This window comes from Cajanus cajan, chromosome 4 (assembly GCF_000230855.2).
Source record: "Cajanus cajan strain Asha chromosome 4, NIPB_CcT2T_4, whole genome shotgun sequence".
NCBI lineage: Eukaryota > Viridiplantae > Streptophyta > Magnoliopsida > Fabales > Fabaceae > Cajanus > Cajanus cajan.
The window spans coordinates 15,743,405-15,770,377 of NC_138520.1; the positions used below are offsets into that span (position 1 = coordinate 15,743,405).

Genomic DNA, 26,973 nt, shown 5'->3' on the forward strand with positions numbered 1-26,973 from the left:
TGTTACATGGCCGGGAATTTAGTAGAGCAGAAATGTATCAAGTTTCTCACAAAAAGCCTGATGGAAATTTTGTTAATGAAGAGGCTAGAGAGTTACATGTAAGCTTAATGTGTTATTTGAACTTCATTATTATTTGTGGTCTAGTACTGTTTAAATGTTATTATGTTTAATGTTATTTACAGGAAAAGTTGCAAAATGAAATGCAAAATTGTTCTGAAAATGAAGCTTTTGAGAGAGTTTGTGGGAAAGAACATCCTGGCTATGTACGTGGTATGGGACTTGGAGTTAGACCATCTCAAATCATTGGATCTTCTTCTCATGCAACATCATCAACTACTTCCTTTCAGTCTAATGAAAAGATGGAACAAATGCAAGCTGAAATTGACTCACTCAAGGCACAAGTTGTAGAAGTCGATGTCTTAAAGGAGCCGATCGCATTTCTTATGCAACGTGTTAAGGGGAATGAGGTAAAGTAAATATTATTATGTTTCTTAAAATTTGAAAGCATAGAATGACCTGTATTGTTGTTAGTTGTATTTTGTTATGTCAATAAGAATAACTGGATACTGATTGTAATTTTGTCTACATTAAAATGGGTAACTTATATTTATAAGAATTTTGAGTATTCTTATGTTTAATGGGTTATTAGTGGTATTGCATTCTGGGGAGGTTTATGGTGTGATTGAAGGCTTTGGAATTATAATGGTTGATGGTATTGTTATAATGCTTGATGAATTGTAGTGTATGTTGCTGCTTATTTTGTACTCACAGTGAGAGGTGGAAAAATTGAATATACTTGATAAATGTTGACACTAGTATGCTTTTGATTTTTACTTATTTTTATTAATTTTTTGTTTTGTTCCAGGCACCTGACTTGGAATCACCCGGAAATGGAAAGGCTTCCTCTGAAGGGAGTCATATTCCTGAAGGCCATGACTTAGATTCACCTAGCACTGTTTAGTTTATTTTTTTGTTTTTAATTTATGCACTCTAATTAAGAAATTTAAATACATACTTCTGTGTTTTATTTGAATTTGTTTAATGTTGTATGAGAAGCATAATTTAATACTCTATATGTTTATGAATTTTATTTTATTTTATTATTAACTTATGTTATTTATTTTTGTTTAGTATTACAGTTTAAATAAAAATAATAGTTAGACAAGTATTATAACAAAAAATATATAAAATGATTGTTGTATATATAATTATAATAATTCCTAAATTGTAATTTAATTAATGTTTACTTGTATTGAAATATATAATATTAATATAAGTATGCATTAACCTCTATTAAATTGTGATACAAAATATTTATAAAATAAAATAAATAACGACTGATGTATTTTTAAAAAGTGATATGAAATTTATTTAAAAGTATAAATTAATTTTTAGAAAATAATTGCAACAGTTAAAGAATAATTTAATTTTAAAAAATTATATAAAATTTATTTTTAAAAAATAAATATTAAATATCACGTCATCTAAATAACTGTCGCAATGATAATACAGAGGCAGTTTGTGCGACGGTTAAGTGAGGGGTCGTAATGTTAATGTAGAGGCAGTTCGTGCGACGAGTATATCAAGGGTCGTAATATTAATTTAGAGGCATTTCGTGCGACAGGTAGAAAAAGGGTCGTAATATTAATTTAGAGGTAGTTCGTGCGACAAGTACATCAAGGGTCGTAATATTAATTTCGAGGCATTTCGTGCGACAGTTGATGAAAGGGTCGCAATTCAAATTTTGTGACGGTTTGTGCAACGATTTTAATAACCGTCGCAAAATTGGCTGGTGACGGACAACTCTGCGACGGTTCCCAAACCGTCGTAATGTTGTCTTTGCGGCAGTTGTAACCATCGCAATGTAGGCCACATAACCGTCGCAAAATCGTCATTTTCTTGTAGTGTTCGGATGCTTGTGTTACACAAGCACTATCACTTCCCATCGCCGAAAGCTTGACCCTCGTGCTTATCCTTCAATTTTTATTGGGTTCAAACCTTTCACGAAAGGCTATCTTTTATATAATCTCCATACTCGTAACCTAGAGGTATCCCGTAATGTTGTATTTCATGAAAACTATTTTCCTTCCATTCATGATTCTACCACCCCATCCTCTTCTTGCACTCTTAACCCAAACTTTTTTAACTCACCATCTCTTATTGATGAACCTCCTATTACAAATACCCAACCAGCACCTTCTGATCTTAGTCCCATTCCTCTTCGACGTTCATCTCGTGTTCGTCGCCCTCCTACATATCTCAAAGATTTTCATACCCCATCAACATTAACTGGTACCACTTCAGCTTCTACAGTTCGCTACCCTCTTGAACACAACATTTCTTATGCTCGTCTTTCACCAACTTTTCGTCACTTTGTTCTGTCTCTCTCATCTGTCTCTAAGCCAAAATCATACGTTGAAGCTTCTAAACATGATTGTTGGATTAACACCATGCATGATGAGATCACTGCACTTGAAGCTAACAAAACTTGGGTTCTAGCTGATCTTCCTCCCCACAAAACAGCCACTGGGTGCCGCTGGATTTTCAAAGTTAAACATAATATGGATGGATCCATTGAAAGATATAAAGCTCGTCTCGTTGCAAAAGGGTATACCCAAATGGAAGGGCTTGACTTCATTGATACTTTCTCACCTGTTGCAAAGCTTACAACAGCTCGCCTCATTCTTGCCCTTGCTACCATCAATAATTGGTTTCTCAAACAATTGGATGTTAATAACGCTTTCCTTCATGGCAACCTTCATGAAGACGTATATATGCAATTGCCTCCAAGTGTTGTTGCAACCAAGCCTGGACAGGTTTGTAAATTACAGCATTCTCTATATGGTCTCAAGCAGGCGAGTCGACAGTGGTATGCTTGAATTTCTTCATTTCTTCTGACACATGGATTTAAACCTTCAACATCAGATCACTCTCTTTTTCTTAAGTGTTCAGCTTCATCTATGACTGTTGTTCTCATTTATGTTGATGATATCGTTCTTGCGGGCAACAATCTTGCTGAAATTACTTCCATTACTCTCCTTCTTGATTCTACATTTAAGATAAAGAATCTTGGAGATTTAAAATATTTCTTGGGTTTAGAGGTGGCCCGAACTTCTTCTGGCATTCATCTTTGTCAAGGTAAATATACTCTTGATTTGCTTTTTGATAATGGGATGCTTACTTCACACCCTTCTTCTACACCTATGGATTATTCTACTCGTTTGCATGTTATTTCTGATAGCCCTCTCTCGGATCCTTCCGTTTATCGCCGCCTCGTTGGTCGTCTCATTTATCTCACAACCACGCGCCCAGACATCACATATGTAGTGCAACATTTAAGTCAATTTGTTTCTAATCCTTCTCAAGCTCATATGCAAGCTGTTTTTCGTGTTCTTCGATACCTCAAACGTGATCCAGGACTTGGTATTTTTCTTGATGCTACCAACTGCATACATCTTAAGGCGTTCAACAACTCTGATTGGGCTGGTTGCCCTGATACCTGTCGCTCGGTCACTGGTTTCTGTGTGTTTCTTGGCAACTCTATCATCTCTTGGCGTTCTAAGAAGCAAGCTACTATCTCTAGAAGCTCCTCGAAAGCTGAGTATCGTGCCTTGGCGTCCACCACTTGTGAGCTCCAGTGGCTCACGTATCTATTATTAGATATTAGAGTCTCATTCAACCAACCTGCCTTGTTATTTTGTGACAGTCAATCCGCTCTCCAGATTGCTTCAAACCAAGTTTTCCATGAACGCACAAAACACATTCACATTGACTGTCATCTTGTGCGTGAAAAGGCTACTGCTGGTGTTATTAAGCTTCTTCCAGTTTCTTCCTCATCTCAGATTGCAGACGTGTTTACCAAGGCCTTGTCTCCAGCTCTTTTTGAAGAAAATTGTTCCAAGCTGGGAATGTACAACATCCATTCTCAGCTTGAGGGGGGCTCTTAATTCTCCTTTTTTTGTTTACGTTTTCCTCACATTATTTGTCTTTTATATAACAACTTTCTGTTATCAGCTTTTCTTCTCTCTCCATGTGTATATATATAGTCCCTTTTCATAATGAATGAGAATGCAAGTTTGTTGGCCACAACTCTGTAGAGCACGTTACACTTTCTGCCTTTTTGCTTTTGTGATGACATCTTTTATTAATATTTGATGATTTTTTTAATCTCGTTAAATTAGTTATTTTAATCTTATAATAAGAATATGAAAGAGTATATAAAAAGTATTAATTACTTCACGTGATACATGTGATGAATGAAGATATTAACAAAATGTATTGATATTATTTTTTTAAAAGCACTATCCAACATATAGTTGTTTTTGATCAATCTAAATTTGTTATTGTTGGATGGCATTCTATGAGGTTATTAATCCTTAGTTGACTAGTTAGAGGTTTAAGATGTTACACTTTTCAGTCTAGCCGACTCAATAATTAATGAAGTATATATTTACATATGTATGTCGTTGAAGCTACTTAATTCTTTTTTAGCAATTTAAACACCATTTGATAAAACCACCTTTAATTAACACCAATTGAAAAAGTAAATAAATTCTGTTTTTACATAGTGATTTATTTTTACCAGTCTTACATAGCAGTTTAAACAAATTAAAATCATTACCCAGCTCTACACTCTAGCTAACTTCAATTTTTCAAACATCCAAGAAATCAAATCGTCACGAGTATGGGTTGGCAAAAATTAATGCCTAGAAACGTTGAGGGAATCCACAGCTCCACGAAGAGAAGAAAATAACGAAAACTTGACGAGTTCAGGTATGGTGCATGCGTTGAATGTGCTTTGATGGCTACATACTAACTATTATATTCATTACGTGGATAGAATGATATTGATTAATTAGAAAAAAAGGAACAAAACGAGAAATGGTAAAATCAATTCCATACCTAATCTCTGAATAAAAGAATAGTCATTATTGAAAGGTGGCTATATATTTGAATAAAATTTGAAGACGATCCACATAGGGTGCGTATGTCAAAGCTTAATCTAAGATTGGTTAAGGCGTCAAAATCAACTAGTAACTGGTAATCAACGCACTGTAAGATTACACGCATTAGTTTACATCTTGAGTTTTCAACCAAATGAGCAAGTAACTATTAACAATACTCAACACAAAATGAAATCAATTATTTAATCCAAACCCGTGTGGCTATATCTTTGAATTTTGAAGGGAAGGTTTCAACGTTTATAAAAAAGAAAAAAAGAAAAAGGCCAAATCCGACACAATATAAGAAATAATAAATCATTTACTTGCATTATATAAAAATATCTTTTAATCACAATTTTGTGGTGACAAATATGTGTTTGTTATTAAATCAATCACATATTACATAATTTTGTGACTAATAAATATTAGTCGTTATTTATTAGTCATTATTTTATGTATATATTTAATTAAATTAAATTTTTGACAATTTAGTAAGTATTTATCAATATTTTATATAAATGTCAATAATAATATATTAGTGATTTTGAATATAACAATTATTATTTAATTATTGATAAAAATAATAATGTTCATATATATAATTCCTTTAAATTAAAATAATAACGTAAAATGTTAACCTTAATATAATAATTTAACATGAGTGAGCACACCATACAATCTATATACCTAATACAATATATATATATATATATATATATATATATATTGTACTTTGTCCCTTCTCTTATTTTCCTTCTCATTTTAATTAAGGGTAGTGAGAAATGAGAAATAACTTGTCTGCATTATATAACTTCTGTCGAGCAACTGATAACATTTTATGACAATTTTATCTAAAGTGACTGGGTTGCGTGGGTAAAACAGATATACTGAAAAGGAACAAATTACTCGCATCTTGCATTCTATTTTTGTTCCTCTTCCTTTTAATAGTGAAACAGACGATTAATTTCATTCCAATAAATTTTCCAAAACAGATTATTAATAAGGGAGTGTATGCCATATACGTCAATATAACTTAATTAAAAAGTTTTTTCTGATATAGAATCTGTTTGACAAAGCACCTGAAGAACTTATAGTTCAATTTGACTAAAATAAATTATATTTGGTACAAAATTTTATTTTAAGTAACTTATAATTTATTTTCATAAGTTATTTTAATTAATTTATAAAAATAAGTTAGTATATTAGATATTAGTTTTCTTTCTTCATTTTTATCCTTAATAATTAATTTAAATTTTCTTTTCGCATCAAATAATTAAAAACATTTTTTATTATTATTTTATATTTATAAGATTTTCAATTCAATAACTTATATGATTATTTCAAGATTCTAACTTGCATGTAACTTGTAAACTTTCCACTAGTTTATACACTAATTTTGCTAAATACTACCATAAATGTCGAAATAAATCGACAAAAAGTGTATTGGATTTATTGGGCAGGCAAGATTAATGTGCTTGTGGATGAGGTTGTATACTAAAAGTCTAAAACTATATAATATTATGGAAAGTCACAATGTGGCTAAATCTCACTGGGTTGATGGGGCTCTATGACAAGGACAAGTTTCCATTGATCTGCCTCAATATGCTAAGCAACCATATCTTAAATGCTTAATGATGATGTAGTGTTATGTGTATATATATTTTAAATCACATGATGGCATGGTTTTATAAGTAGTAGGATAAATTGTATTTTTATTTTTCTATAAAAATGTGTTTGGTATATAAATTTTCACTTTCTCAAAAATTTGACATCGGAAATATTAGTTTTTTGAGTTTTATTTTTTATTTAAAAAATAATATTCACTAGTACAAAAGGGGTTTTTCACTAAGAAATATTGCTATCTGAAAATGATTTTTGTACAATTTTTCCACAAAATAATGTTTATTGGAGAGGTGAAAATTAACTTTCTAAGGTAAAAATAAAAATTTAATACGGTAAAAATGTCATGTACCTTTATTTATTTATTTATTTAATATTATAAAAATTCTTGATTCTCAAATAACATTTAAAAATATTTTCAAAAATATTTATGACCAACCAAATAGACTTTCATGATTTTTAGGAATCATAAATAATCATGATTTCTAAAATTATGATTCTTAAAAATCATGATTGCCAGACATGAAAAAATTTGTCATGTATCAAACACGTCCTAATATTAAATTCTTAATTGTGGTCTTCCAATTTTAATTTCTCAATTTTGTAAAATCTGCAATTTTAATCATCTTACTACATGTTCATTAATTAATAGTTAAATTATAATGTTCGTACTTAACCTTAGATAAATAACAAGCTAAATAATATTTAATTATATTTATGCTAAATTACACTTTTAGTTCTTATTTTCATCTCATTTTCTTCTCATTTTATCTTATGTGATTAAAATGAGAAGTAAAAGTGAAATATAGTTTAAATATTATTAAATATTAATTATTATGTCATCTATTTAATCTTAATTATGACTAATGTAATAATTTTAACGATCAATAAATAAATAATCGATAAGAGGACTAGTATTATAAATTTTATAAAATCAAGGAATTAAAATTGTGGATTTAAAAATTAGGAGACCAAAACTGTCAATTTGATATTATAGGAGACCAAATATACAACTTAACTTAAGTAATAACTGTGCCAACACTTGTATACAATAGTGGTAACGTCTTGTATTTTTTTAATTAAGTTACTTTAGTCTTAGATATGAAATAAAATATATTGTGAAGAAAATATTTACCTTTTGATTTACGCTTCTTAATTAAGATTAATCACTACTTTCGAAGGTAAATACTGTTCATACTTTTACAATGATAAAAAATGATAATAATCAAATTTTGTTATTTTTTTATTTATACTTAAAAGCATTGAAATGAAGTATTAAAAGGGACATTTACTAAAAAAAAAAAAAAAAAAGTTCCTTATGCCTCTTCCAAAATTTGGTTATTTTTTGTTTGTGGATTAACAACTTGGGTTTTTTTAGTTTGTAGATTAACAACTTTTAAAACTTTACTTTATATATAATTAAGAACATTTGTGCATATTTAAATAACAAGTACATGTAATCCTTTACTATATGCTCTCATTTTATTTTATGTATGACGACAACAATATTCAATCGTAAAATCTTGTATATTTTATTTTAAGTCTCCATGTATTCTCATTTTTTTAATGTACAATGAAGACAACAAGATTTTAAAGTTAAAATCTCGTCTATATTATTTGAAGTTCCTTTCACTAAACTAATTCTAATAATAATAATTCAATACATGCTTTCATTTTTGTTAATAAGTGAGTAGAAAAAATAATTCACTTTACTTATGAATAGTCGTTAAATTATCTAAATACTACTATAAATTTTCCTATTATAACTTTTACATGCAGTTTTTGCATAAAAAATTGTAGAAAATGTGATTTTTATAAATTTTTTTTGTAGAACTTTATCTCTAGTTAATACTTTTGCGAATAATATGTTTTTTTGCAAATTTTGAAATTTGGAAGAAATTTTTCTACAAAATTTTCAGTAATTTCGTTATTTGTAGGTAACTTTCTCGCAAATTTAAAATTCATAAGTAATTTTTGTGAAATTTATTTTGCTGAATTTCTTGCAAATTTTAAATTCACAAGAAATTCACTTTACTTATGAATACTCATTAAGTTATCTAAACATTACTAAAATTTTCTCTTATTACATACGATTTTTCATACAGATTTTGCATAAAAATTCACAGAAAACATGATTTCTATGAAATTTTATCTCCGAGTAATACCTTTATGAATTTTAAATTCACAAGAATTTTTTTTACAAAATTTCTTGCAAATTTATTATTTGTAGGTAACTTTCTTGTGAATTTAAAATTCACAAGTAATTTTTGTGCAAATTTTCTTACTAAATTTTTGCTTGCAAATTTCAAATTCACAAAATTTTTTGCCATTATTAGTGCCAAATCACACCATCAATAATTCTTCAACCTTTGTCTTTCAAATGTTCACAACGAATTCATAAAAAATATCAAGAATGTACGTACTTTCATGCCTCCAACATGTGATTTATAACCTTTTGAACTCTTAGAATGTCGGTTATTAGTTTAACTCAATCCTATAAAATTAATTTGTAACGTGAGAATTCATCCCATTTATATACCTTTTAATTGTCTTATTTATAATCGACGTGAGACTTGAGATTTTCTTTAAATATTAATTAGACCATGTCCATAGAAAAAAAATCAATTTATTATATTGAACTCCAAAATTATATTATTATAAATTATATTAACTCTTAAAACATTCAATATTCTAAAAAATATATACTAGTTTTTTATTAAATAATTTTATTTTGAAAAATATCATTTAATTAAAATTCATTATTATTAATTTATACCTTTAATCATTTAATTTTTAATTTACCAATATTTTAAATTAAAATTAATTTTAATGAAATATTTATAAATAATTTAGAAAATAATATTTTTTTTTAAGTAAATACTTTTAATTTATAAATTTTATAAATTATCATTAAATTAAAATTCATTATTACTAACTTATCATATTTATAAATTTTATATATTTAATTTAATTAAATTTAAAACTAAAATTAATTATAGTGATATATTCATAAATAATTTAGTAAATAATTTTTTATTAATTAAAATATTTTAATTTTTAAACTTATAAATTTAAACAAATTTTTTTCATGTTTCCTGTGAATTAAAATTGGCAAGAAAAGCTACTTACGAAATTTTCCTAACATTCATTATAATACTAATAAATATTACTTTCAAATTTATTTATTTAAGAATATCTACAAGAAACAAAAGAAAACTCTTACAACATTTTCTATAAATTTTTATCATAGAAAAAAAAAATTCCTATAGTCACTAAAACAGTAGTAAAATTTGTGGTAGATTAGTTTTCATAAAAAATTTATAAGAAATTTTTGAAAATTATTTTTCATAAATAAATTCACATTTTTTTTTGTGAAATTATTATTGCAAGAAAATCCACAAAAAATTCCTCTAAATATGTTTTTTAGAAAAATTTGCAATAAAATAATACTTTTTTAGTAATAAAATTCCACCATAATTGGATATGAAGAATGGGGTTTGAAAAATATTTAACGTTTCGAAATATGATGTAATCAGATATGAAGAATTGGCTTTGAAAAATATTTAATATTTTGTAAATTTTATAAAGTCATTTGTATAGAAAAAATAATTACAAAACCATCTACAATGTTGTTAATACAAAATGTTCTATACAAAATTCTGTTTTCAAGTATCCTAAACTTGTTAGGAATATTATATTTGAGGTAATTTGAGATATTGTTTACTTTATCTTTCATTTATCATCACAATTTTATCTTTGAAAAATGTCTCGATAGGTTAAATTATTGGAGAGATATATTTATAAACAACCATTAACTTTAATTAATTCTTAAAAAAAATGTAAAACATTTTAAGTATATCAAACAAGCCTTTAATTGAGACTAAGGAGAATCAGCTTGAGCCTTCCTTTTAGTATTAATTATCTTTAAACTTCAAGTCTGCTGATATTATTATAAGATCATCACATATGAAATATTATCTACTTTGATACTCGTTCAATTATTAATGAATTAAAGAATAAAAATATTTAATTATAAATAATTTTTTATCTCAATTCCTAAGTGATGTAAAATATTTTGTGTATATCAGAAAAAAAAATTAAAAACAATAAAGGGAGTAATGTAAATGATAATAACACAGAGTTTATGAATTTGAGGGAACCGTTTTGTTCATGTACTTATATGTGTCACAACTCACAACACTATAAATATTTAATGTACTATTATAAAATTTCAAATTTCATAATTTTTTAAGTAATATTAAAAAGTTGAATATAAAACAATAGGCATTATCTTTTTAATTCCAATAACACCCACCTTAACAACTTGAACTTACTAAGACCCAATCTGGAAAATTCAAAAGAGGAAGGTTTCACTTTGGCAAGTTAAAATGACTACTTGGACCAAGACAGCTTATTCCAGCTATATATATTATATAGCACAAGGTTGGGGTTAATTACCGAGTAATCAACTTTGTCTCATTCTTTTTTCTTTTTATTATGACCTTTAACAAATCCAACTAGGCTATCCTCAACCACACGGAAAGGGAGATATATATATATATAAACATAACTGAATGATATATAATAGAGTTGTACATAGAGACGTTTACATAGCTAGCCAACAAATGGAGATCATGAGGTTAGTGTTAATGTTAGTGGCTTTGTTGATGGTGCTTATGCCTAAGGGAGAAGGCCAATTAGTGGAGAATTTCTATAGTTCAACTTGTCCAAACGTCGAATCCATCGTGACCCAAGCTGTGACCAACAAGTTTACTCAAACCATCACAACTGGACAAGCAACTCTGCGTCTATTTTTCCATGATTGCTTCGTTGAGGTGCATGCCTTTCTCTCAATTCATATATTTCTCTATAGTTTCTAACCCTTTTTTTGGTTATATAATATAGTTTTTCAGTGTCAAGTTTTGTTTTGATATAAAGAAAATAGAATTATCACTACGCTACTGATTCATATGTATAGACTGTTTTCCCCGTCAAGTTATGCTTTGTTCATTTCCTTGATCTTCTGATGAGCATGCATTTTCTGGACATAATGGTTTCCTTCTAGTTGGTTTTACTCTCTTAATTTTCATGTATGATGTTGAAGTTTCAAAATATGATCGTGACTTTTATGGTTGGTGGAGGCTTATTCTTCCTTTTCCTTGTTAATGCCTGATTATGTCATTCAGTAGAAAATTCTGCAATATCGCATATTTGGTATGCTATATGTGACTTTGTATTTATTTTTTTGTTTATAGTGATCACGTTATTAGGTTGTCCTGAATAGCTTAGTTTCTAACTGGTATTTACTTGACATGGAATAGAGTGTGATTAAATTTTTGAAATAAATTAAAAACCATAAATATATGTAATATTGTGATTGGCTGAAACATGGATTATTAAAAAGTCATTGACTTTGAGGTATAAAATACAATCCTAGCTATTAGTTGTTGTGTTGTTAACTTTTGACCAACTAGACTTGACTTAACACAGGAACATGGTAGAAAAGCATTGATCAAGAAATCCCATTCTATTTCATTCAGGGCAATTGAAATTAAACTTTAGATATATAGTGTAAAATTTTGAATCTAACCCAAATATTGATGCCAAAATTGGGTTGGCTTTACCAATGAAGAATTAATTTTGATGGTGTAGGGATGTGATGCATCTGTTATAATATCGTCACCAAATGGGGACGCAGAGAAGGATTTCACAGAAAATCTTTCGCTACCAGGAGATGGGTTTGACACTGTTATCAAGGCAAAGCAAGCAGTGGAAGCTCAATGCCCTGGCGTGGTTTCATGCGCAGACATTTTAGCACTCGCTACCAGAGATGTCATAGGCTTGGTAAGCAATTTTATTAATTTAACAAAAGTATAATCAACAATCATTTCAAGACTTTATTTTGATTTGTTCATGCACACCATCGTTTAATCATGTGTTCATTACAAGAATTTTACTATGTTGATATTGTCTACACGCGTTGTCCAATTCTGTAGGCTGTAGCAATACATCATCAAATGCAATGAATAATAGCTTTCATTTTTGTTGAGAAGTACAAACTCTTTTCACACTCTCTCATCATCATTTTCTCTCATATATATTAAATGAAATTTTATTTCATCCTTACGTAATGATAGAGATTTTGCCCAATAGTAGAAGAAAGGTTTTAAAAAGTTAAATATAAAAACAAAAAATCATATATATCTTTGGAAATAATTATTAAAAAAAAGTCAACAATTTTAATTTAATATACATATAAACCCATCATTATTCATGAATAACAATATAATAATTCTTATAACTTCTCAGTAAATTCTAATTAAAACTAATTAATACCAGTTCAATAGTGTGTATAATTTTTTTTTTGTTACCTTTTGCATGTGGACAAATTAAACATTAAATTTAAACTCAAACAATAATTCATATTTGATTTGTCTCAGCTTGGAGGGCCTTCGTTCAAAGTAGAGCTTGGACGCAGAGACGGGCTTATTTCCAAAGCATCGCGTGTAGAAGGAAACCTTCCAAAAGCGAACTTCAACTTAGACCAACTCAACGCGCTCTTCTCCAAACACGGCCTAACCCAAACCGACATGATAGCACTCTCGGGAGCCCACACCGTTGGGTTCTCACACTGCGACCAGTTCGCGAGCCGTTTATATTCGTTCTCATCGTCGAATCCAGTGGACCCCACTCTGGACACCTCGTACGCGCAAGATTTGATGGCGGGGTGCCCGAGAAATCCCGACCCCACCGTAGCGGTTGCCCTGGACCCGCAATCCCCTGCGGCCTTCGACAACGTCTATTACCAGAACTTGGTATCCGGAAAAGGGTTACTCACCTCGGACCAGGTGCTGTTCACGGACTCTACGTCGCAGTCTACGGTGGTGCGGTTCGCGAACAACGCTGCGGACTTCAATGAAGCGTTTGTGGCAGCCATGAGGAAGCTTGGAAGGGTTGGGGTCAAGACTGGGAGCGAGGGAGAGATTAGGAGAGATTGCACGGCGTTTAATTCGTGAATGCATGGTGAAGGGTTGGTTTGTGAATTGTGAGAGTGGGTTCATACGTTGAATAATGTTGTTACCTAAGGAGAGGTTCACGTAAATAAGGTTTTGGTTCGTTGTGTTCAATAAAGGGATTCATTATTAATTGTGCAGTGGGGATATGATGTGGGTTTTGCAAATTAATTCATTGCTTGTTTAGGGCTTTAGGTAATGTAATGCATGTACAATCTTTTTTGTATGATGATGAATTTATATGGATGCAAATTAATATTTGCTCAAGTGGCCCGTCGTGAATATAAATAATGCTTGTCAATATAATAAGTTGGAAATGTGCAATTATAAGATATGACCACTCACAGAAATTTTAAATGAGAATTAACAACTATATATTAATGAATTTAATTATATATACACATATCTCATAAGATCATTATTATAATTATTTTTACAATTATTATTATCGTTATCATTAATCATTATTGTTATTTATAATAATAATAATAGTATTAACAATGATGATGATAATAACTATGATGTTAGTAGTGTAAATACCATCATTAATTACTAGTGTTACTTGCATTATCATATTTTTGCTATCATATATTTTTATTGTTGTTTATTTTACAATTATTATTATTATTATTGTCGTTTTTATTACTATTGTCACTACAATGATGACATCATTATCTCGTCAATATAATCATCTTGACTATCACTACTAACATTGTGCTCATGGTCTTCTAAAGTGGTACTTGATGATGGAGTAAGGGTTGGTTTAGGCTCATATGGAGTTATCGTAGTTCATAATACATTTTCTCATTATGTTGTGGTATATATATGTTCTTCCAAAGCCTTTTTCTTATAGTTGCCTTTTAGCAAGCTCAAATTTACTCTAGATATCTTATCTTACATCCTTTTTTTCACTCCTATAATGACTATGCTTGAAACATATATAATATGATGAGGATGTGTATTGAACAAATGAAGTCATTGTTGAATCAAACAAGCCCATATTTTCCTAAAACTTTTCTTCCTCAAGTAACTAATCCTTAGGGGTTGTTCTTCCATTTCTTACCCCAATCCACTTTCAATACAAAAAATGTATGATTTGTGGTGGTTAGTTTAATTTTCAATTTCTAACGATTAAAAATTGTCATAAATGACATTTCTAGCATTATTAATAACTGTTATATTAACACTTGCAAAAAATGGTTTGTGGCGGATATTATCTAATTATTGATTTTTGACACTAGAAAATGTAGGCCATTACTTCACATTTTTTAGTGGTTTTAAACTCCCAAAAAATGGATCTTTGTTTGACTTGCTTCACATACTCTAGCGGTTTTAAACTCTCAAAAAATGTATCTTTGTTTGATTTGCTTAACATATATATTTTTTACATTAGCTATTATACAATTCATGTAGAAAATGACGTAGTGACATCTTTATAATTTGAAATAACTATTTTACATTTGTTCTAAAATAATGGATGTAAAACTTCCTTTTACATAGGTTCTAATTTTAACTTATGTCAAAGAGGTTTTTTACAATAGTTATTTTAAAATCAACATAATATGATTTTGATTTCAAAATTGTGAAACTTAGGTATTTTTCTTCAAAGTCTAAGGGGCAAGAGGTAGTGCGTGAAAGGTAATTCACTAAAAAAAGACATTTAGTGAACCTACTTTTGGTCACTAAATTGAGCAATTAGTTGCTAAACCAAGTAGCAATCAAAATTGCGACTCAAACAAGTTAACTGTGAAAAGCCTAGTCACTAAGCCGTTTTAGGGATTGAAATGGGATATCTTGTTGTTTAACAATTGATGAATAGGTCGATCACTAACAAAATTAGGTTTGTCGCTGCCAAATCGGTCGTTTTACCTGTTGGGATGAAAATAGTAAATGAAGTTTCTGTCACGAAATCAGTTGATAAGTATATGTCATTTTTCTAATTAAAAATTTCAAATCTAGTCCTACTTAGACATCAAATCATTTGTCACATGGTCGGTCGCTAAAAATTATTTTTCAAAAAAAATGATATTTAATCAATTTTGAATTATCTATTAAATATTTAATATTTATAAAAGCTTTTTTTTCATTATTAAATATTAAAAATAGATACAAATAAATGAATTATTGGAGTAATTTATAAAAGTAAAATTTTATTAAAGTTAACTCCAATGAATTATTGAATTTTTCAATGTAAATACACATAACATAGCACAAACTTGTTCAACAAGGTAAAAAATAAATAAAATACAACAATTTGAATTGTCTTCCTAAATGGATCTTCAACCACATGGTTAGACTTATAAGAACATCTCCAAATCTCTTGACAATTCTTAGGTACATGTAGTAATATAAAATGTTAAACAATAAAATAATGATATAGTTTAACGCTTTATTTTAATAATTATAATTTTTAAATGTATTTTTTATTTTTATTTTTTTCAAGTACTATTAATTTGATTTATTAAATGGTGATTTATTAGTTGTTAATATTAAAATCTCTATTTTTCTCTAGATTTAAAAGTTTCGAATATTAAATTTAATACACTATATGAAATGTAGCTATAAAAATCTTAAACTGTGACAATTAAAGGCAAATCATCATGATTTAAGAGAGGATTGATGAAAATCCAACTATGAATAAGATATTACAATAAAAATATTTATGGTCAATGTAAAATACTTTCATTTTAATGATATAAACTAGAATTCCATTATTCATAATTTTTTTCTCTATTTTTTCCACGGATGCAAGCCAACAAGTATTCAGAACAATTTTAACAATTTTAATTTAAATCCTATCCCGATCTTGCTTCCTCTTAATTTCTACCAAGTTTCTTATCATAAAAAATTGTTTATAGAAGTTATACAATACAATACCACCATTTTAAAACCAAACTTCATAGATGTAAAGAGACATAAAATAGAAAAACAAGGGCATGAGTGAGTAAAGATGTAAGCTTGTCAAATAACAAAAATTACTAACTCCTTACTATTTCAAAAGCATCCACTTCCCTCTTATCATTATTAAAGAAACCAGACAATTTCCTTTTATCATTAAAGAAACCAGACAAGAAGTAGTAAGAATGATGATCACAAGATCCCATGATAATACCTTATTATGATTTCATTCCTCTCATTTGGAAAACAAAAAAATCTCAATAGAAGAGAATATACTATATTATGGCAATAATATAAGGCTATCCATTCAAGAAATTTTAGTGTAGTAAGGTCTTGATCATACTTTGGAAAATGAAAAATCAAATACTATCAATGAAAGAGAATGAAGTCAAATCCAAAAGAAGGTCATGAACATGATTCAGTTAGCTCTTACTCTCGAGATTAAGTGCAACGTGTTAAAAAAAGATAGTACCAAAAGCCTTGTGGGAGAGTATTTATGCGTTTAAGTCATTGACCAATCGCCCATGTTTGAAGATGGAGTTATATTAACTCAAAATAAAGATGTGAGGAAATCTTCATTATCACATTAATCATTTCAACCAACTAGTATGTCAATTGTTAAATATAAATGAAATTTATTTTTATGAAGAACAAGTGGTGTTGTTGACTTCACTACCAAAGTTTTATAAATACTTAGTTCAGACATTGCTTGTAGGAAAAATATCATTGAAGCTAGATGATGTAACATTCACTCTAAGAGAAAATAAAAGAATGACGAAAAATGAGAATATTGATATTAAAGGTCATGCATTAACTGCTCAACATTCTGAGCAAGGGAGAAGTAATTCATGGAGACAAGATGAGCTTAGAGGAAGATCAAATTTTCAATCATGTCTATAAAATTATTTGAGTAACATGCAATGTTATTATTGTGGGAAGAAATGTCATGTGCAATCAATGTGTAAAGAAATGAGAAAGAACTTTCAAAAGTTGAGAATTATGAAGAGAGATAATGACAACTCCTAAGCTAATGTAACCTAAAACATTCATGACGATGAAGATGTCTATTTGGAAACTACTAAGGAAGTTGTTAAATCAAAATGGATAATGGGTTCTACTGTCTCAACACACATTTATAGAGACCAAATAATGTTTCACACTTTAAAGACTAACAGTGATTTTGATCAATTCAAGTTAGGAAATGGTGGGAAAATAGAGGTTAAAGACATTGAGACTGTGAGAATGAAGCTTCACAACGATATCATCCAAACTTTTGAAAATATGAGACATGAACCTTGTGTTGCATCCAATATAATTTCATTAGGAGAGATGACATCACAAGACTACAAGTATGTTGTTTCAAAATGGGGATGCAAAGTACACAATTGAAGAAGTTTGATATTGCAAGGGCAAAAGATTGAGAAAAATCTTTGCCATTTGGATAGATAAGTTTTGAGAAGATAAATGTTTTGATGAGCTAGTTATTTGGAAATTTTAATTAAGGAAAGATTTGTTGGGAAAGTAATTCAAATTTCAAATAAATTGAGTGAATGAAAATTTCAAGAGTTATTTTTGGAATTTGTAATTTATAGGATATTATTTGGATTTATAGATTCTTATTAAATTATTTTAATATCTTTTAGTGATTTTTTTATTTTAAATTAGGAGGATTATAGTATTCAAATTTTGTACTCCAAATTTATTCTATATATATAGAGCCACAAAATAAAATTACAATGTGTGTTTTGTTTAAGATCCTTAGATGTATGAGTAAACTTATTGTGTGAAGATGAATTTTTTCCATCAATAAGTTTATGAATGTGCGATTTAGAAACTAACATACCAACAATTTCTAGAAAGAAATTATAGTTTAAAATATGACTATAAAAATGGTTCTAAGTTTAAAATTCACAAATAGTGCATTACATAATTCCTAACTATTGCAATACAAAGTTATACATACTCTTTCGACTAACTCATGTACTTTCCTTACAATGTTATACATACTCTTTCAACTAACTCATGTACTTTATTTTGACTATTAGTATGTACTCTTCCAAATATTATTTCCTTAATATTAGTATTGTGACACCCTGTATCTTGTAGGGTATAACACATAAAAATATAAAAATTAAATATCCTCAACATAATAAAGTAACTCAAAATCATAACAAGTAGAGAAAATCACATTGTATCTTAAACAAATAACATAACATAACTAAAAGAATTACAAAGAAACTAAAAACTGATATTTTCCAAATGAACCAACAAAATAAAGTCTTAAACTAGTCCTAACTATGTCCTGATGTTACATGTTCTATCAAAGAAATCCAACATGAAGCCTAAGCCTCATCACCAATATCTTCATCATCATGATGATCATCACATGTAGAATCAATACAAGACTAAAAACAGAGATAAAGGAAGTGAGAAACATTTCACTCTAACCCACGGTGTAAGAATACAAATTAGATAGTCAAACACAAACAAGACATACAAGACACAACATAAACATATAATATCATTAGCACGCTTGGTTCATTCATGATATTATAAATAATAACAAGTAACATTATAGCTAAGTTGCACAAGTTACATCCCATACACATGAGGGTAGGGTTGTGACTTCCCAAACCGAGCCATCCACAAGGTTGGTTCCCTAACTTTTAAATAAGGGACCCTCCTTGATAGTGTATTCCATATTATACCCTAAAAACATATTTTATACAATTGATGCATGTAAAACAAACTCAATGCAATAACATACACACGATCTCACTTCACATATCACATATTTCTCACATTATCTCATATATCCCACGTACATTCTCAAATACATCAACTAGTCATTAGTAAAAAAGTAATATCAACTAACGTCTGTTGAAACCCGACCTAAAAAAGATGGCTTGTTCGACTTGTATTTTAAAATTTCATTGACATTGGAATGCCCGATAACTGGACTAAACCTTTGTCAATGGTTTTGAAAATAAAGGTTCTTGGAGTCGTCACCGATATTTTACTCAAAACATTAGAAAAAGAAAGGTTTATGCAATCAGAGTTGAGTACGGGGGTCGTTTACGTGGGAAAGGTATTAGGCACCCTATAACGCCTAAAATAGTATCCTATGATTTGTTTATTAACAAAATAAAGCAAAGATTAACATTCTTACCCCATAATTATGTATATATTGTAATGAATTATCTACATGATGCCTATTCTAAGCATACAACTAAAGTAATAAATATGAGAGAGAGAGAGATTTCGAAACCTCCGAAGCAAGCTTTAGTATTGTTTTCTCGTAAAACCGTTTGGGTGCAATTTTTGGCAACTTCCTCGCTCTACAAGAACCTCTCTATCACTCAAGAGGGACTTCTATACTACATAAACTCTGAAATCTCTGCCAAACGGACTAAAGATCTTTTAATCTGGCTCTCAATGAGTCTTTTTTACTCAAAGTGCTTCTAAAAAGAGTCAAGGGGGAAGAGAGAATAAAGTGTTCCCAAATGAGGGTGATTAAATGCGCGCTTAAATAGAGGCCAAAGGCCCAAAATAGTCGTTCTTCCCTTGGAAAGGTCGTTTTCAACCTCATTTTACATGGAAAAGTTCAATTTGGAACGACCATACTAACCATGAGAACGAATATTTTGGTTAATCATGGGAACGATCATTTGCATGACCAAAACGACCATTCTCATGCCTCCAAGTTTGCTTCTTGGTTGTTTGACCCTTGGAATGTCTTTTGGAGGTTGCTTACTCCATCTCGACGCATTTTGGAGTCTCAAGGTCTCTTGAGGGTCACTTATCTCGCTTTAGAAGCTTCCCATCTTCAAATTCTCATCCTGGACAAAAACTAGTGTCTACAACATCTAGTTGAACCACCAACATCTAGCTGAGCCACCAATATCTAACTGAGTGACCAACATCTAGCTAATTGAGTTGAGCCCCCTAGGACATCTCGTTGAGTGACCAACATGTAGCTAAGCGAGTTGAGTCTCTTGGGACTTCTTACTGAGCGGCCAACATCTAGTTGAGCAAGCTGAGCCCCCTGGGGCTTGTCGTTGAGAAACCCAACATGTGTCATTGAGCAAGAACACGATCTTCCTCCCTAGAAATCACGTCTCCTCAACAACTACTAGTTACCCACATCCAATTACATGCATAAACATATATATAATTAGTAAAAATGCTCTATAACGTGCAATTTACATTCCAAATTATTCAGTTTACACATATCAATCAATATCTTCACTAACTATAACAATAAGTTCCCTTCGGGTTTTCTATAGGAACCCACATGAATCTCATCATACAATTATAATCTAAAATATACAATTGATCATATATTCAAACAATTCATGTCATTAGGAACATGTAAGAAGAACAATAGACAAAACAGATGTATTTGCAGAATACCCATCATACATAGACATACAACAGAGATAGAATTTAGACCAATCTTACTACCCAACATACATCCTACACCCAAAGTGAGGTTTCTCACTTCCCCTTTCCTTGTTGAATAGAAAAAGATGGATGATCGACTTCAGGGTGATTCCTTTCCTACTCCTAATCTTCAGGCTCTAAGTGTAAAAAGAAGAATGCATACGCAAAGAAAAGAAAATGTGTAAAAACTGATCAAAACTCCTTTTTTTTAAATAAAAAAAAAATTAACCTCCCCTTAACCATCCTTTAGTTAAAATACTTAACCTTAATTACTAGTTTCCTTCTCCCTTAATTAATTAAATAAAACCTTTACTTAAAACACCTTATATAATATTTCAAAAATGTCAAATAATTAAAATAAATATTAAAACAGTTCTATTAATAAAAATAAAATATCAAAATTATTAATTAAATACTTATATTATATTTTATAAGTATATTCACATATGTGTATAATCCAATAAAATAATACCAATGAGTGAATAATAGGAAGGTTATTCTTGCTTGTATAAGTTATAGATGTTTTTGGAGAATATTTACAAATGCTATTTTGAAAATTAAAGATTTTCACTACATTAAATAAACTAATAAAGTTAGTGAGATATTTTTACCGTATTAAAACTATTTTTTTTTAAATAGAGAAGGTTAGTTTCTTACCTTCCCATAAAAACAATTATGTAAAAAAACTTATGTAAAAATTATCATAGGAAAACAAATTAAACATAAAAAAAAAACTAACATTCTTAATTTCAAATTCTTGAGAAAATAAATTTTTTTAGTGTAACAAACTCTCCAATATTCAACTATACTTAAGATGTTAATTAACTCTAAATTATGTTTTAAATTTATAACATTATAAATTCATCATAATCTAACTTGGCGATACTCTGTTTAAACTCGTTTTAAGTGAATTATTTACTCATTACTAGTACCACCCTTTTTAACTATATATATATATATATATATATATAGGGAAAGGTAGAAAACATTTGTACTCATCCTCAAAATAGCCTACTTAAGTCACCTAAATTGTCAATATTTCTGTTACGAAAAATAGAATTGGTATAACAAACTATCCTTTATTTCACATTATTCTTTCATTATAGTACTTGTCATTGTCAATCCTTTGAGCTTCTTTTATTTCCTAGAAAAAATGTTATTCCCTCCTATTATTGCTCTCACTCCTAATGCTTCTTTTATATTCTAGAAAAAATGTTATTCCCTCGTATTATTGCTTTCATTCCTAATATATGTGGTGGGTTGTGTACTTCATTAAATCATTCACTGTCCTGTCTTACGATATTTTTCCTTCACAATTTATAAGTAACATTATTTCTATTTAGTATATAGTGTTGTGGAGAGCGCACTTACATAGCTAGCAACCAGAGAAAGGGAAATGGAGATCATAAGGATAGTATTGATGTCTGTTTTGATGGCTTTCACAATGCTTATATCTAAGGGAGAAGGCCAATTAGTAGAGAATTTCTATGCTTCATCTTGTCCAAAGGTCGAATCCATCGTAACTAAAGCAGTGACTACCAAGTTTTCTCAAACCATCATCACTGGACAAGCAACACTGCGTCTATTTTTCCATGATTGCTTTGTTGAGGTGCCCCTCTCAATTCATATATTTCTTTATTAGTTCCTCACTTGTGTGTGTATAGTATAATTTTTCAGTGTCAAGTTTTTATTAAGAAAATAGAATTATCACGACGTTTAAGTTAATTATGCTTTTTTCATTTCCTTCCTCTGAAGATGAGCTTGCATTTTCCATATTAGACATTATAGTTTCCTTCTTTTTTACGCTTAAATTTCATGTATTAAGTTGAACTTTCAAAATATGATCGTGACTTTTATGGCTACGGTGGAGGCTTATTTGTTTTTATCCTTGTTAATAATCCCGATCGTGTCATCCACTAATTTTTTTCTCTTGCTTTATCACATTTGGAATGCTATGCGTGACCACCTAGTTTTTGTTCTTAAATGATGAGAATAATATGCTGAGAGAACAGTCATAACCACACAAACCCACACCTAGTTATCATCTATGAAACACCGATACTTCAATTTGCTTCACGTATCCGTATCCGATACGTATCCGACACGATACTCTTGGATACTTCACCGATACGTGTCAATGAAGTATCCTAACTTTTGAAAATATTATGAAAATTTTATTCAATCTCGATACTCTCAGATACTTCACCGATACTTATCGGTGATACATATCGATAAAGTATTCAAATTTTTGAAAAATTATGAAATATTCTTTACAACTAAATAAGATATATAAACATTTTTAATATAGAAACATAGAAATATTGGTCCTTGATAAACTGTAAATGAAAATTGTCTTCTACTTCTACATAGATAATTTTAAGAAAGGAATGAAATTTGATAATATTATTTCCATTTGTAAATAATAAAAAGTAATTTATGATGAAATGGTTTATAATTATTTTTAGTAATGTACAATAAGTATATTTTTAATTTGAATTTGCAAAATAGTAATTATATATTTAATGTTTATGAATTTTGATCAAAATTACAAGTACAAAATTATTATGTTGTATGAACATTGATATATATGACAACACGTATCTTACAAGTATCGTATCCTATATATTTTAAAATAAGTGTATCGCCGTGTCGTATCCGATACGCGTATCGTATCGGTGCATCGTAGGTTATCATAAAAAAAATCGTCGAGTACGAGGTAGAGGCATATTCAAGAATTCCTTTAGTTGATTTGTTGTTAACTTTCGACCAATTACTCTTAAACGTACGAACATGCTAGAAAAAAAATTAATCAAAAATCCTATGCTAGCTACTAGCTACTTCATTGAGGACATAAGATTTTGAATACAAGTCAAATATTAACGTGAAAATTGGGTTGGCTACACTAATGAAGAATTAATTTGATGGTGTAGGGATGTGATGCTTCTATTATGATCTCATCGCCAAATGGAGACGCAGAAAAAGATGCCACGGAAAGTCTTTCTCTTGCAGGAGATGGGTTTGACACTGTTATCAAGGCAAAGCAAGCAGTGGAAGCTGCATGCCCCGGCGTCGTTTCATGCGCAGACATTTTAGCACTCGCTACCAGAGATGTCATAGGCTTGGTACCCAATTCCTTAATTTTTATCTACCAAATTTACAATAATATTATTAAAGTTCGAGCTTAAAATAATGTGTATTTTGTTCTAATCTTTTACTATTAAATCAATCTTAGTGGTTCTATGCTTGATAAATAATATTATTTGAATATTTTTTTTATATACCCACAATATTTTAAGAGTTAATCACCTATACATTGCAAGTATAAATTTTTTTTATACTGACAACCAATTATATTTTTTTATAATGATATATCAGTTGTTTATTTAATGAAATAATAATAAAATAAATAATTTTAAAAAATATAATTAGTTACTGGTGTAAAAAAAATTTATACTGGCATCGATGATTAACTCATACTTTAAATTGAATGGAAGTAGGATTGATACTTGTTTAAGTGCAATTGTCCCAGCTTGGTGGGCCTTCATTCAAGGTAGAGCTAGGGCGCAAAGACGGGCTTATTTCTAAGGCCTCGCGCGTAGAAGGAAACCTTCCGAAAGCAAACTTCAATCTGGGCCAACTGAACGCCCTCTTCTCCAAACACGGCCTGGCCCAAACCGACATGATAGCCCTCTCCGGAGCCCACACCATAGGGTTCTCACACTGCGACCAGTTCACGAACCGCTTATACTCCTTTTCGCGCTCCTCTCCCGTGGACCCCACACTGGACCCCACCTACGCCGGAAATTTGATCGCTCAGTGTCCTCGTAATAGCGACCCCAGCGTAGTGGTTCCCCTGGACCCGCAATCCCCTGTGGCCTTCGACAACGTTTATTACACGAACTTGATGTCGGGACAAGGGTTACTAACCTCGGACCAGGTGCTGTTCACGGACGCTGCGTCGCAGTCTACGGTGGTGCGGTTCGCGAGAAACGGTGCGGACTTCAATGAAGCGTTTGTGGCAGCCATGAGGAAGCTTGGAAGGGTTGGGGTCAAGACTGGGAAAAATGGAGAGATTAGGAGAGATTGCACGTCGTTTAATTCAAAAACTGTGAAGGGTTAGTTTGTGAAAGTGGATTCGTTGTTGAATAATGTTTACCATGGAAAGGTTCACGTAAATAAGCTTTCATTTGCATGGTTGTGTTCAATAAAGGGATTCAATGTGCACCGGGTATGGACGTTTTAATAGTCTTGATAATCTAATATGATTGTGAAGATTTACTAGTTTTGCCTCGATTTGGTGGAATTTTCTTTTTTATTTTTATTTAATTGCACTTTTTTGCTCAAAAAATTATACAATCACGCTCATAATTTAGTTGGTTGATGAAGTAAAAATGTTAAGTATTATTTTGAAATGAACTGTTAATAGATATGGATCGACGATGTAAACTAATAGGTATAAGAGCAAAATGAGTAATAATTTAATAGTACTCTCCGAATCACCCTCCAAAATATTAATATTTTTTAACAAATTTATTATAAAATAATTATTTAATTTAATATTTTATAATTTAAATTAATATTTTGGAATGATTTTTGAAAGTATGGAGATAAAATGTTTAATATTTTAAAAATATGATAGTGATTGTTCATTCGTAAGGTAATCCTCCCAAGTTAGATGACAGATTATGTTATGAGCTGAATGCTCGAGAAGACTAATGTTATTTAAGTTGCTTTATAATATTTTGTTTTACTTCAATAATGCTTGGCTTCTTTTGTTGGCTAGTTCTTGCTATAAAACCTTGTGATTGGTGTTTAAGAGTATGAATGATGGTATTCCAACCTTTTCTTTCTTAGCGTTCTCTTTGGGTAGCTTAAGTCAAAATAGTAGATACGTATCATTGGTGCTTTCATTGTTTCAACCTCCATGCCTCCTAGGGTTTTTAAAGATGTCAATCCCAAAATGGGTAAAGATTTAGATGATACTCTTCTAATGATAACTAATGAGATCATTGCATTACAATCACAAGGTAATCAACACACATTTATTCAAGAAACCTAACTCGAATCAATCACTTCCATTCTTGGGTTTTTAATGGACAAGATCTAGAAACCCCCATTCTTACACTTATCTCATACATCCTCCACTATATCCCTACCTCATGACCCATATATCTCCACCACACATCCTCTTTCCATTTTACCACAATTTTCCCAATCCCTAATCACCTCAAATTCTCTTTCTATAGTTCCCCCACTAACATGATTTCAACCAGTAACCAATCGTTATATTCCACATGCCCTATTTTCACCACCCCAATTATTACTAATTGCCTACTTCCTTTACCATTTAACCATATAGTCTTAATATTTCCATTCTTTCCCATTTCATCTTTTCATCAACCTTTTGGCTATGATCAAATCGATTCTCTAGCCTATATGACACACCCTAAGCTCCAATTATGTATTTTGAAGGGTTTGAATCTTTGGATTAGCTTTTTCAAGCTAATCAATTTTTTATGATGTATCATGTACCATGGGAACAATGAGTCTTAGTGGCAGCTTTCTATAAGAAAGGGGAGGTTCTCACCTGATTTAAATGGATGTTATCTAATAAACAATTGGGCAATTGAACTCACTTTAGCTTCTCACTAGATTTACATTTTGGTCCTTCCACATATGTAAATCATGAGGCAATTTTACTCGAATTACTCCATATATGCTTCGTTTTTTAGTATCAGGCTACATTGGAAAAGTTGTGTAATAAGATTTGTAGTATATGCCCCGCCATTATATTAAACTGTTTCATTTTTGGGTTAATTTCGACAATTCAAAATGAGATGGCTATCTTGAGACCACATTCAGTTATCCAAACAATTAGTTTGGCTAAATTAGTAGAAGCCATGTTGTAGGACTCTAAGCAACACTTCTACCATTTTAACCAGTACCCTCAATCCTACAATTCCAACCCTCATCCATAGTAATTCATTTGTTTCATCTCTTAAACTTACAACATCAAACACTACAACCTCCAACTCTACACTTATCGCTACATCCCT

General features: G+C 30.1%; 3 protein-coding genes across 3 annotated transcripts; all 3 read left to right on the forward strand.

Annotated features, from left to right (window-relative positions):
- Positions 1 to 865, forward strand: LOC145957030 (uncharacterized). Its single transcript, XM_083073263.1, has 2 exons — positions 1 to 98; positions 183 to 865. The coding sequence occupies exons 1-2, from the start codon at positions 33 to 35 to the stop codon at positions 474 to 476; spliced, it is 360 nt and encodes a 119-aa protein (XP_082929389.1). The 5' UTR covers positions 1 to 32; the 3' UTR covers positions 477 to 865.
- A 10,267-nt stretch (positions 866 to 11,132) lies between these two features.
- LOC109815585 (peroxidase 55) lies at positions 11,133 to 13,843 on the forward strand. The gene is made up of 3 exons (XM_020380341.3): positions 11,133 to 11,398; positions 12,216 to 12,407; positions 13,004 to 13,843. Exons 1-3 carry the CDS (start codon positions 11,138 to 11,140, stop codon positions 13,577 to 13,579), a joined length of 1,029 nt encoding a protein of 342 aa, XP_020235930.2. The 5' UTR covers positions 11,133 to 11,137; the 3' UTR covers positions 13,580 to 13,843.
- Positions 13,844 to 22,196: 8,353 nt separating this feature from the next.
- Positions 22,197 to 25,198, forward strand: LOC109815587 (peroxidase 55). Its single transcript, XM_020380343.3, has 3 exons — positions 22,197 to 22,526; positions 23,848 to 24,039; positions 24,447 to 25,198. The coding sequence occupies exons 1-3, from the start codon at positions 22,314 to 22,316 to the stop codon at positions 25,035 to 25,037; spliced, it is 996 nt and encodes a 331-aa protein (XP_020235932.1). The 5' UTR covers positions 22,197 to 22,313; the 3' UTR covers positions 25,038 to 25,198.
- Positions 25,199 to 26,973: the final 1,775 nt, after the last annotated feature.